The sequence below is a fragment of the Poecilia reticulata genome, linkage group LG5 (assembly GCF_000633615.1).
Source record: "Poecilia reticulata strain Guanapo linkage group LG5, Guppy_female_1.0+MT, whole genome shotgun sequence".
NCBI classification, from domain to species: Eukaryota; Metazoa; Chordata; class Actinopteri; order Cyprinodontiformes; family Poeciliidae; genus Poecilia; species Poecilia reticulata.
Window position 1 is genome coordinate 13,821,527 of NC_024335.1, and position 13,881 is coordinate 13,835,407.

General features: G+C 37.8%; 1 protein-coding gene and 1 long non-coding RNA gene across 2 annotated transcripts in view; both read right to left on the bottom strand.

Moving 5' to 3' along the window:
• On the bottom strand, nt 1-1,737 carry LOC103464784 (uncharacterized). Its single transcript, XR_001776590.1, has 2 exons — nt 1,520-1,737; nt 1-1,415 (listed from the first exon to the last, which is right to left on the bottom strand). It is a non-coding gene; the product is annotated as an uncharacterized LOC103464784 (long non-coding RNA).
• A 2,027-nt stretch (nt 1,738-3,764) lies between these two features.
• Nucleotides 3,765-13,881, bottom strand: part of LOC103464785 (uncharacterized) — a 15,660-nt gene continuing 5,543 nt past the window's right edge. Inside the window, exons 5-6 of the mRNA XM_008409138.2 lie at nt 13,075-13,589; nt 3,765-10,742 (exon numbers count right to left, since the gene is read on the bottom strand). Coding sequence (XP_008407360.1) covers nt 9,293-10,742; nt 13,075-13,589 — 1,965 coding nt within the window. The 3' untranslated portion in view covers nt 3,765-9,292. The remainder of the gene's footprint in view (nt 10,743-13,074; nt 13,590-13,881) is intronic.

Below are 13,881 nucleotides of genomic sequence, written 5' to 3' on the forward strand. Positions count from 1 at the left end.
TGCAAATGTATCTGATTTTATTTTATATAAGGTGTTAAGAGAAACTGAAATAAAAGTACGACATCTTCCACTGAAGTAACAGAACTATGATGATACATCAGAACAACAACTTGGGAAAATCTCCATGACGCTTTACTCGGAATGAGTGAAGGGACAATTGTCTTTATGAAAGACAAGAACATTTTGTGATGTAACATTCACAATAGGCTTCACAACATGAGAATTCAATATTTCTTTTTGCGAAATGCAAGTTCATAAACAATTAAGACAGAATCGCGCTTCCTAGAAATCCTTTTAAATAAAAGGGGGAAAGTCTGATTTTCTGAAAAGTCATTATGCAATGATTCAGTGTTTCCATAGGACATGAATTTACAATTTACAATGCAAGAATAAAATATATCTTGAGTGAACTCGGTACACTCTAAGATAAAACTTGGTATCTTTTAAGACAAAAGAATAACACTTTCAGATTTGAGAGATCAAAGCTTTCTGAAAATAATCAGTTTCTGCTCAGTTAAACAACCCTCTGTACAACAGAGGAATCAGTTTTGAATTTCAAACATTTCAGTTTCATTTATCATTGACCAACATGGTCGAAAGTACAAATTTAGATCTGATAAAAGATCAATACCCAGAGACCCGTCTTTCCATAAGAAAGAAAAACTTAAAGTAAAAAAACATAAATGAAAGAAGGTTTGGGTGACCTGAGTGCATTTAAAACAAAAGTAAAATTTCTATCCAAATAAAACTGAATGAAAATACTTTTAAATCTGACAGACAAAAATACACTCATTTCATTTCAATGCAGCTTAGTAATTTTCTGTTTAAGCAGAGAAATCAGGCTTTGAATTTCACTAATCCCAGTGTCYGTAATCTTTGACCAACATGGTCTTTAGCTTCTTGCTTCAATCTTTCTCAACATGAAAGACATAATTTCCTAAGGAAATATAATGTTTTSAAAAACTGACGATTCAAACGGAATCAAAATGAGCAATATTCCAACAAAAGTCTGAGAAATTTAGCTGAATAATGTCGGACCTATATGGTCTTAGTTTGAGTAGTTTTCATTCAAATCTGTAGATTTCTACAATGGCCTCCAGAGGGCGCTGTTGACTGAACTCTTGTCTTCATAGAAGCTGGTCTGGACTGTGGCGCTGAGAGCAGAGAAGCCAGCCTGTCAAGTTTTCTTCAGAGGAAGCAACTTGTAGAAGTGGTTCAGTGGTCTTTTTGGGGGCTGTGRCTTCACTTTATCTTTGAACAGAAAGTGTTTCTCCACTGCATCTCCAGGATGTCTGCTTTCTYCAGCTTGGAGTCTGGCTGCTGTTTGAGGAACTCTGGACCCAGRAGAGACTTGAGCTGTTCCACGCTGCTGTTGATTCGCTTTCTGCAAGTTCTTTCACCAGAGGCTTTCTGTGCTGCAGAATCAAGAATACTGTGATTAGTAAACATATACAGATATGTATAATCGCTATCATCACAAACTTAAATATTAACACACTCTCYATGGATCCATATTTACCTTGTGGTTCAGAACCAGATGCGCCTGAGAACTGTCCGTTGCTGCAGTCTGAAGGTATCATGGTTGGATTTCTGAGTCTGATCTCTGCTTCCTTCACTCTCCTATTTATAGTTCCTCATCTCCATCTAGATGTGTGGGTTTTGGTCTGGAAGAGGTTTCCCACAGTCTGAACCAATCAGAGCTCAGGACTAGAGATAATAAGAAGTCTGCCCTGCCATATGGTCACTACTCATGTCCAGAGGGGACAATGGTTTGATCTCAGGGGAACAGGTGGACGACTGGGGTGAGATTTTTGTGAATGTGGGAATGTTATAAAGAGTYAGTCGACTTTGTGGTGTCTAACTCTTTCACACACTCATTAATTATCAAACACTGAAAAGCTTAGTTTTGGGAGAACATAAAACTATTTTTGAACCMATTAATCAATTGATATCACTTTTTGTTGTGTTTATATTGCTTGGTCAATCTTATCTGAAACTTTAAAACACTTTATTCAACTTCATTTGTTTGAAAATGTGCCATACAGATCAGTTTCAACCTGACAAGACTAAAGTGGACTTATTGCTTAAATCAGTTATTCATCTTTACTGCAACTTCTGCTAAGATTATTCCTTTTTTTAATCTAGATGTTTTATATACTGAAATGTTCTTGGTGTGAGTAAAAAGTCTCTCTCAGTTTCCCATACTCAGTCCTTCCAAGACTTGGTCAGTGAACTACAAAAGGTTTTTCGGTGAACCTCTGGTTATGTCTGTGACATCAAGAACCATCTGGAGGGAAGTCAATTGATTGGCTGTCCAAGCTTTCATAGTATAAAATTAATACAATTAAACTGACAGTCAGCGATCATCAACTTTTTAAGTTTGCAATAAAAGAGTTTTGGATATTTTGTAAACTTCTATTTTCTTTTCTCTCGTCATTCAGGTGGTTCAAATCTCCCATCTTTATTTAAAGAAGGGATCAGAGCAGATGTCTCATGAAGTGTGCCAAGCACCACTCAAAAACTCTCAGCTGCTGGTCTTGTTTAAGATGCAAATTCATTTGAACTTTGACTTTCCTCCACAGTGTTTCTTTGAATGAAAAGTTTTCCCCAACTTTCTTGTTAATTCGATACATTTCAGTGGGTAACAATGCAGAAGCATAAAATTAATCTTTCCCTTCAGGTTCGACATGAGATTAGGTGTGTTGAACTGCACATTGAAAATGTTACTTTACTAAAAAAGAAAGTAATAAATGTAGCTTTTTAACAAGTTCAAGACACATGCAACATCAAAAAAATTTCTGTATTTACAGAACAGCTAACGTTGTACTGAACAGTCCRCCTTTAAGGTAAAATAAACAAATGCTTTCACATAGGATGAGCAAACAGTACATAAAATTTAACGACTCCTTGAATTTTGGGTAATTTGCTTAAATTCATTTGGTTAACATTAAAGAGTAAAGATTGTTTGAATAACTATTTTTTCAGTTAGAAAATGTAAAGTTGTGAAAAGTCAACACAAAATAATCTTCAATTTTAAATATTATTCCCATAAAATGCTWAAAAAAAATCTADATCTACACTCTCTGACCAACTATGATCTTTGTCAAAGGGAATTCCTGTCTGTTGATATATGCTATGTCCACCAGAGGACGCTGTTTRCTGGCCCAATGCCTAATTGATTCTGGTCTGGATTGTGGAGGAGAGTTAGATATCTATGGAGATATTTCAGCCAAACTTGAGTTTTGGCTCAAATGGCTCTCCATAAATATTATCCTGAACCTTCCAAATAAGAATGTATTCATGATCTCAAAGTGTTGTGTTCAAAATAAATCTTGTCTCAATACTTGTCAATGTTTCAAATATATCTTACAGTTGAAACATTTATATATTATAATCTTAACTGATTTAGAAATTGAGAAAAAGATTTTAAAATATATAATACTTCAGTTTAAGTGCAGATAAATGTGACTAGGACAGTAATCTAAGGATCACCAATTAATGCCACAGTTTAGGCTAAAAATATCTATGTCCAATTCTTTTTTTAAATCAGTTTTCCTTTACATTTTTATTTAAATATTACATATTGAAAATTGTTAATGACCAGCTTTTTGAATGCTTCCACAGGCATGTAGATGACATATCTATGGTGAAATCTTGTTTTGAGTATGGAAGGCCTCCTTGCCATCTCCTTTAATYTTTATCTCCACAGGTTCTAAGTGTTTTAAAATCAGAAATAGTGTGCAACATAAAAAYCCAAAACAGTGTCATAGCTAATTAAAATCTCTTTATTACAATCACATGTACATAATCATATTTCAAAAAGCTTGCCGTAGTGAAAAGTACCCTTGCACAGACAGATGGGGTTGGTGTTGCAGGCTGGATGGAGGGATTGTCAGATGGAGTAGAACAAGTGTTTTTCGTTCCCCAGCAGCAAGTGTCTCCGCTCCAGTGTGCTTTTAATTTCACATCACATGAGGACAGCAGCGCTATTTTCAGCCATCCGTGTCCTTGTGTAACGTAAGCAAAGAGGGTGAAGGGGGGTGGGCGGCTAGGAAAATTTCTCTCTTCGTCATCCATTATTCAGACTGCTTGAATCACAACCGAGAGAGAAAAGAACATGGGAATAAACACAGTGGATATAAGATTCTAAATCTTTACTCACTGAGTSCTGTTCAATTAACCACCCGGGATTTTGTTTTCCTTAAAGTAAATGGATAAAAATCMAATGTTAAAGCAACCTAAAAATAGATAGCTTACACAAAGGCTGGAAGAAGGGCAATGTTAGGTGGAATGAACTCAATTCAGAGACGACAGTAAAACAACCCAGTGCCACTGTTCACTCACAATTTGGTTGTCTGGTGACTTTTTCAGGTATTCAGCAAACAGTTCCCTTCACACACACCTTGTAAAGATGTGGGAAAAACCTTAAAATAAATACATATTAGTAAACCGGCATCTCACATTAAGACGTTTTGAAAAATTAAAATCTWTAATTTAAATACATTTAACCTGAAGGTAAAAAAATCCCATGCTAAGAAATGTKTGTCTTTTTTTAAGAAAACAACAGCATAAAAATTATTGACATAATTAAAAGTTATCTTTGACTTCCTACTTTTCTGGGATATAAATATGAAGTGGAACACGGGTCGGATTCTTTTAAGCCACTCTTCAAAATGGCAGATGTGTGGGGATTTTTACAAGCTAGTAAAWGGTTTTAAGAAAATCACTACTTGCCCACATTTCTACCATGTCGCCACGTTTCTACCAATTTATTTAAGGCTTACATATTTTTTACCAAGGTGTGAGTGAACATGGAGTTTAGGTTATTTAAAATAAAAGGAGAATAAAAAATAAATGGATTCCACTTATTTGTCGCTTAATTTTAGGAACAAATGACATGTGAATGAATGAAAGAATGAATTGGAGAATATTTGTGGACTAAAATATACAGTCATATTCAATGAATTAGGATATGTGTGCCAATGAGACTCATGAGATTAAAAACTTTTTAAAAATGACCTTTTAGCGGATATTAAACACACTTTTCATTCTATATTCAGAATCTTTTTTAGTGGTTTGAYGTAACATTCTAATCTTAAATGTYGTGTTTTCATCATCTGTAAGCAGAAGATCATAATAATTAACAGATATAATAAATTAAATAAATATGGCTATGCAGCATCATTGTTGATGGACATTTAATGTTTTCCCACATGGCAGATTTAGATTTAAAATAGATTTTTATTTAAACAAGAAGTTCTTTTGTAATTGGAAATAGCACTGACATTAACAAAAAGAAAATAAGATGGGGAGGGGMACATTTCTGGGGAAAATATCTAGTTTTGTTTTCATTTTAGCAAGAAATGTTGTGTATAAAAAAAAACTTTGGTCAAATTCAAACATAACTAAATCTGCCTGCCGTATGAACAATTATTAACCTAACCACAAACAAAAAGATTTAACCACACAAAATGTGCACCTTCTTTCTTTTAGCATTATGACTGATCTTCAGAAAGAGATTTGTGTTGCAGCTTCATATACTGCATAAAAAAGATTGTGTGAAGTTTTCTTTGTGATGGTTATGCAACAAATAGAAAAAAAAGTAGCGAATATAACAGTTTCACGAAAGCAAGGACAATGAAGTGACACAATTTTGCTTTTTGAAGCTAAAGTTGGCAGCAAGAACAATGTCAAACATAACTTAAATAGTTTGAAGTTGACTTCACTTGCAGATTTCTGACAMATTTTCCAGAAAAAGAAGAAGATAGCATGTCATACATCTATATTCCCTGGGACATGGCTTCAAACCATCTGTTTCATCATGCAGTCATGTCATGAATTTAGACATCTTCCAAAATTTTGATCAAAAATAGGGTAAAAAAAAGCATATTTTTTTCCCCATGTTCTCATTTCCATTACTATCATAAAATAGCTAACATCCAAATATGGAGAGAGTAAATTAAAAATAAAAACATCATCAACCTCATTCCAAACAGTCAGATGCACAAAATCTCTCAAAATCATACCTGAAAACTAGAATTTCTCTTTAAATTACACAACCTATGGAGAGCACTCTTAAGTTTTAGAAACAAACAAAAATACCATCTATGACCAAGGACATATGATGTTTTAAATATTCTGATGATACAATTTTTATCCCTGTGCTGTATATACAGCCTCCACAACACAGCTATAAGTCTACAGAATCACATGATAAACCACTGGAGGCATCAGATGGCACCATCATATCCTCAAACTCTACCCTCAGTCGCACTGTGTGACAAAATCAATATGTACATGTCATAATGACACAAAACAACAGTAAATTCAATTTCAAAAATCCATTTAAAGAGACAATAATATTTATATAGTGTGTTCTCTTCATAAGAAAAGTAAATGAAAATATCACTAGCTTTTAAATGACTTAACTAGCATTAAAAGATTTAAAGATCATTAAAACTGTCCACGTTTGTTTTGAAACCATCACAAGAAAAATATTGAAATATGTCCAACACAACCACAATAAACTACTTTTTTCCTCCATAAATCACTATGATAGTTTATAAAGAAAACATCAACAAACACTGTCATTCTATCTACAGTTGTTCCACTGGCCTAAGTCCCTGGTACAGATAGGTAGGGAAAACTTTTTATATAAAAATGATGTGCAAAAAGTTTTTTTCTTCTTAGGTCCCTCCCATGGAAAACACTGTAAATATCTGTATGACCTTAGCTGTTGCCTCTGCAAACTCCAAGATTACTTGTGCACTTGTGGTGTCTTATCACTTTGTGCATCCGTTTTGATTTAAAACAAATTACTGCATTCACTGAAAAGCAGACACCATCGTTACCTTGACGAAACTAACTTGAGGTATTATTGCACTTGTTCCTGAACTGCGGACCTGTCACCAGCTTGAAGTGGAATGTCTCTGGAGCTCTACCTGCAGAGCAGACGCTGCGGACATCAGCACATCCTCCCATATGTAAGGTCTATCAGAGTTCTACCGTCCTTTCTCAAAAAAACCCTTCTCCTCAGGATTTGAGTAAACATGCATAAACTGTTTTATGCGTAGATCTGTAAACATCCTGCCGATTTTAAAATTCCTGGCAGTAAAGKAGAGCCATGACACGTGGTGGACTAACTACTCTATGCTGCATTCATGTCTCTGAATTAACAGTTTTCTACTCAAGTAGAAATACTCAATAAAATATTAGTGGTATGTAGTTATTTGTCTAATTCTGCCAGATTCCAGATCAGTTGCAGCAATGTATTTAGTTTTAAATCGCTGATAAAAGACGCTGGTTGCTGAAAATAGCAGAAGGAGCAAGCGACATGATAATTATAATATTAACAATTAACGCTACTAATAGTGTAATCCTGGTAATTATCTGAACATTTATATCAGTCCTGACAGTAGGTTCTAATTAGAGATAAATAAAAACGGTGATCGGTGTAACACTACTTTTAYTAAAGAGTGCTTTGACTCCAAATCACTTAATTAGGTTTCTTAAAATGGGGAATATKTGCWGTCAYATRCATGTAGTTTTAGATTGAAATTGAGTAACATGAGTGCAGCGTAAAGTCCTGGCCAAGCATTGCAGCATATGATTTAACAGATTAAAGTTGAGCATCAAACCTTCTACCTGAAAAACTGTTGCATTCCACTAACCCACACACTTTTATTCTTGTTGCACAAAATCATACTGATTATTTTTTAACAAACTGTTACTATCTGAAAAAGGATACATTTTTCAAGATTTTGTATCAAATCTCCAAGTTGTCATTGTCTGCTTTGCTACAGTTGATTTGTATCTTTACCATTGATATAAAAGGAATTTGTGATTTGTTTTAAGTGCGCAGACAAGAAAATACACCTAGAATAGTATTGCTCTCCAAGTATCCCATGGCCTGTTAGAGGTTCAAACCCAAATATTTGTAAATGTTTAAAAAAATCYAGTAAAATATACTTAGCATTGGATGTAGCATGAATCACATGGTGCAAACACACACCAGCTCATATGACCTTGCTCATTTGTTTGTCATGTCAAGCGTCATGCACTGACTCACACATTTTGTCCGGAGTGCTGTACAGTGGTCACACACCCACACGTAAAGCTATCAGTTGAGGTGATGCAAAGCAATGAGAGTAAAGTTTTCCCTTTCAGACATATATGCTAACAGAACAATACAACAATTGTGTGAAGTGTCTTGCTTCCTGTCTTCCGCAGAGAGATTAGAGAATGGATGTCAGTTTTATCTTTGCACTTCAGATACTGGAAGTAATTAGTTAATAAATAAAGTCCCCTAAGATTTTACTAACAGCCCATAATCCMCTAAAAATGTCACCGGAAAAATATATTTGGCAGTCTGTGAAAACAGTCAAGCAGTGATGGTTCTTGCAWTAATTGAGCCCTGGGGAAGCMTGTCTGTCTACACCTCACGTCAACCCCCCACTGCTGGGCAGAGTTGTATAGTTTTACTTCTTATGTTCCTTTTCATAGAAATCTAACAATCCTACTCATTTTGTAAAGCAAACATTCAACAAACTGTATTTCTAAGAGTTTGTATCAGGGTAGAGTAACATAGTTCAGGTGTTTTAATACTGCAAACTTTACATAAATAGCCTTTTAATTTTGCTCTAGATTGAAAGCTGGGAATCAGACACCAACCAGCATTATTATCAGCGTCTGCACTGCCCATTGACTGCACATGCAAAAATCAATATAAATCTGGTTTGATTAGAACTGACATGCTTTTTTGTTGTTAGGTGCTCCTGACCCCACACAACTCAGTGCCCAGTGCCTGGGCATTGAACCATATCACAATTATCAAAACATCCACTGCAGCCATACTCTTATGGGRTTATTGAGGGATATTAAAGTGCAGAGGAAAAAAAAACTGAATTGAGGGTGGCAGTCAGACTTTTTGGTATTTCCTGTTTTAAAAACAGTATTATAAACCCACCGATGATTCCAAACATGTCTAATTGAAGTGACGTAAGAAACCCAAGACAGCTTTATATCTTCAGTTCCATTGGGTGAACAACACCTGCCTGGAGTGGACTGAAGAGACGTTGGTGCTTTTCTTTCACATTGTTTGTTTTCACTCCAAGTCTAAATGGGCCTTCCACCAATCCCAAACTCTCTTTCTCTACYAGATGCCTAGTTCAGCTGACATCCATGCTCTTGTCTAACTCTAAGAAAGACGGAACAGGCAGACTCACATAATATTATATCATTAGTTTAACATCACACACACTCAAAGGTTAAACTAAACATTGTGTCTGTGCAGTTAGACAGTGGTGACTGTCAACAAGGAGCTTGGACACAACATGTCCTCCTGGTTGTCCAACCTGGTCCCATGAGTMAGCAGCTCCTCTACGGTTGTCCAGTCATCCAACAGCTTTCTGTTCCTCAGACGACTCAGCTTCCGTTGACTCAGCTCCAGGACAGTTTTGCATCGCCCCTCAGCAAAAGGTCCAACTCCCCTGCTTTCTATTAAGCCTCCGTCTACTATAGACGCTGCTCCCCGGCTAACTGCTTCTCGTAAAGGCCCGCCTCTGGCCAGCAGCTGTTGCTGCTTTTGCTCCCGAGCCAACAGGAAGTGTTCTCTCCTCTCTGTTCGACTCCAGTAGCGACCCAGCAGCATGTCAGTGTTGGTCTCTTCATCAGTGCTCATTCCGCTCCGTTCATCTGCCAGCTGATGAGCTCGATCTCTGAGCAACTGGCTCCTTGTGACTCGTGAGGTTGTGTTAGGTCTAGAGCTTGGGTTAGGTTTTGCCTGCAGACCGGAACCGGCATTGTGACTTGAGTTCGCATTTGTTTGTCCATTCTTTGCCTCACATTCAGCAGCAGTTCCAACTCCTGTGTGGCCCTCCAAAGTGCTGTAGAGGCCTCTACCTCCTCCACCTCCGTAGGACTGACGACTGGCCGGCTTTGGCCAGGTGTCGTTGACGTCTCCAGCCTGCAGAGGGAGGACATGACTCTGGAGGTGCTGCTGTTCTCTAGCTCTGCTCCTTTCCAGCTCCAGTTGCCTCTCTCTTTCCTTCTCCTCCTGGAGCTTTGTCTCTCTTTCCCTCTCCATCTCTCTTTCAATTTCTCTTTCCCTTTCAATCTCCTTTTCCTTTTGTAGTTGTCTCTTTTGTTCCAGTTCCCTCTCCATCTCCCTCTCTCTTTCTGCCATCGCTGGCTCAGGCATTAAGCTTCTATCTTGAGTGTGCCACCAGTCATTTTGTGTGATCTGACCACCCGAGTTGTCATAGCATCGCTCACTGGTGTTGGTGCCCCTGACGTGTCCCAAAGCAGCCGGGTGTTGTTGGGGTGATAGGGTCATGCCTGTTGGGTGGGAAGCCATCACACCAGCATCTAGCTCACCTTCCTCTGGCAGGCCTGGTGGAAGGACGTTGTGTGGCGTGACACCTCCACAGTAGTGCAGAGTTGCAGCACAGTAGGAAGGTGATGCTGGGTGGCTGGCCCGGCGGCGGTATTCCTGCGGAGGCGGTCGATGGTGTAGGGTTCTGCTCCTCCTCAGCATGCCTACTGAGCTTGAACCCTGGTGGTTGTACKGCTGCTGCATGGGTATTTGTGGTCTTCGATGGCTGGAGGGTGTGCTGCAGGTGGAGAGGACCGGGGCATTTATACGTGGGACTGGGGCGTGAGAGGGGTTGAAGAGAGCTCCGCTGCTAGAGCTGTGGCGGTTCAGACAGGGTCGGTCAGCTTTATGGAACTGGACCGATGAAACCCTGGAAATAAAATTGTTCTAGTTAACTGACGCAACAAATGTGCAGCTGAAATCATGTTTCCATACACATCRTAAARAGACATAACCATTTCTTTAACTATCACCATCAGCACTGAATCAGAAAGAAAAAAATATATGTCAGTTGGAATTACTGACATTTGTATTTGTGAAATTAAAATTAATAAAAGGAATTTCTATTTAGAAATGAAAGTATTTTCTTTAAAATCTGAAGTTTACATGCACTAAGGTCTATGGCTTTGAAGCTGCAGTATGTAACTTTTTGATGAAACTGTTACTATGTCGTGACAGTACAAATAATCAGAGAAAAAAATTGAGCTCATCTGCTTTCTCCCAGTTCTCCCAGTGCTACCTAGAAACAACCAATCAGGGCCAGGAGGCCGGTCTTGGTGCCGTCAATCAGACCTCCTTTTGGCTTTGATTGGTTATTTTTTGTCTGGAGTGGTGCATTTCTTCAGACAGCAATAATAGTTCAAGGAGGAGTACGACCATTTGTATGACAGTATATTATGAGACTGATTATCTGTCTTATACTGTCACAACACAGTGACAGTTTTATCAAATATGTAAAAAAAAAATAAATATATAAAGTTACATACTGCAGCTTTAAACAACTTGGGAACGCTTGTTGTCTGACAATAAATGAAAAACAAGACATCTGTGGACTTCCAAAAATCTGGATCCTCCTTTGAATTTTCAGATGCCCGAATCTGCACTATTTACCTACTCATAAAATAATTATAAAGAATAAACACCATGGGAATGTCCAGTCATAATACTATTCAGGAAGGATCCAGATACTTTGTCTTGTGCTGACATAGGCTGAAAGGCTGGTCAGCAAGAAAGAAGCAATTACTCCAAAAGCAACATAAAAAAGATAGGCTTACTGTTGCACCGAGGGATCAAAGATCTTAATATTGCCAACCATAACCTGTGTTCTGATGACACTTGAAAATTGATCAAAGTTTCACTGTTACATTTGGAGGAAAAAGCCTAAAGGCACTATCCCATTGGGTGGCACTGTTATGTTGATGGGAGGCAAATTACAAATTATATTGCATCTTGAAGAAAGAGCTTTATATGCAAATATGCAAGCAGCATTTCAAGACATGAGCTATGACATTAAATATTGCTTACAAACAGGCCTTATGACTGCACAAAGACCCTACAAGCATGCTTCTAAATTAGTTACAAAGTGACTTTAAGACAAGAAAGTTACTGTCTTAAAACCTTAACCCACAAAGTCATCATGTTGATCTCTTAAAAACTCATAGAAAATGTGTGGACAGAACTCAAATGGTGTGTGCAAACAAGGGGACCTACAAACAGTTCTGTCAGGAGGAGTGGGCCAAAATTATAACATACTGTTTTCAGAAACTTGAGAATGGATAGTCAAAATATTTGACTCCATTCAGACAGTTCAAAAGTAATGCTACCAAATACTAAAGAAATGCAGCAGGTAAACCTAAGACTTTGACTAAAGTAATACAAAAAACTCTCTTTCATGTTATTCTGGTGTTTGGCAAATGGAAATAAATTTGAATGAGCAGAATAATTCTCAATTGACAGGGCATATATTTTTGATTAATAAAATATATTCTGCTCTATTCATTTGGAAAGCAATGCCAGTGTAAATAGAGGGACTCGTGAAACATTATATTTGAAATGTGCACAAGTCTTTCTGGTAGGATCCCTAACACTTATTTAAATACAATGTTACTTTTAAACAAGGCAGCCAATTAACTAATGAATAGTAAAGGAATGTTTTGGTGGTGGACAAAATGAAGTCATGGTTTTGAACACAGGTAACTGAAGGAAAGTTCTATTTTTAAAACAAACACCAATGCGCTGCAAGGCAGGTTGTCCAAAAAATAACTGCATGGATGTATGAGCACAGATTTGAAATGACAGAATACACAGAGCAAATAAATGCATAAATCTAACATAGGACTACTGAAAAGTTACGATTATAAATGCTAATCACAAGACTCATTCCTGAAGCCATTCTCACTCTAAGGCAAATTTCTATTGTGAAGTGTCATTTTATAGTTTGAAAAATGGGCACAACACTTTCTACTCTTCCGTGCCTTGTTGAACCAAATTAGAAAGCAAGTTTGACAGAACTGTMTTTTTTGTAGCACATGARCACTGTTACCAGCCTGTCTTAGGTGTGGGGTTTCAAATGATTTCTATGTGAATAAGATWAAAAWAAAWAAATAACTAATTCATAGTGGACAAGACTGTAATTARGATTAATTACAGTCTTGTATACTGTAATTACGTCACTAATCAATGAAATATTTTTCCCAAATTACCTGAAAAGTCCTCGAGGCTGGACGTCCATGACTGGCCCAGCTCCATCCTCCATCCCATGTTGCAGGTGCTGACATGGGGGCTGCATCGTCAGGGCCTCTGGTATCGATTCGAGCAGCTCTCTGTGACTCTTGGGGCAGCTGTCACGCCTCTCGCGTCTCTCGCATGGTTCACCCTGATGTTGCATCCTGGCATTGTACAGACGCATCCTCTTCTCTAGGAGCCTTTGGAAGTGTCTGAACTCCCCGGTGCTAACACTGTAGAAGCCTGAATCGCTGAGCTCAGAGGAGATGAAAGACTCTGAGGACGGAGAGCCCCCACCTCCGAACCCCCCACACCCAGCAGTGGCAAAGTTCCCATGAGGATGACAGTCTTCCAGACCTCCCTCCTCTGTCTCCAGCCCTGAGAGATCACCCTGATGGAGGGAGCCATCTGTCCAGCCCAGACCACTGTCCAGCTCATGGTGAAGGGGCATGTAACCCAATGGCTTCTCCAGGATGAAGTCCTCATCGTCAGTCTACAAGACAAGAGATGCTCATTCTAAAGGACAGCTCACAAACAGGCAAATCAGAAGCTAAAAATAACTGCATGTTGCATGTGTATTTCCTCAATACAAACTGGATGAGTTTGTGGAACAATAGGATGCCAAAACCTCATAAAGATTGTTTTGTTTTAGTAAAGCAAAAAGGTCTCCAAAATTTAAGAACAACTCCAATAAGCAACATGTTTAGACTCCTTGTGTTGTCTAATCTCCAGCCTATAAATTCTTGCAAATTTCTTTGTTCTAGTTTTAAAGAAATTTTATATAT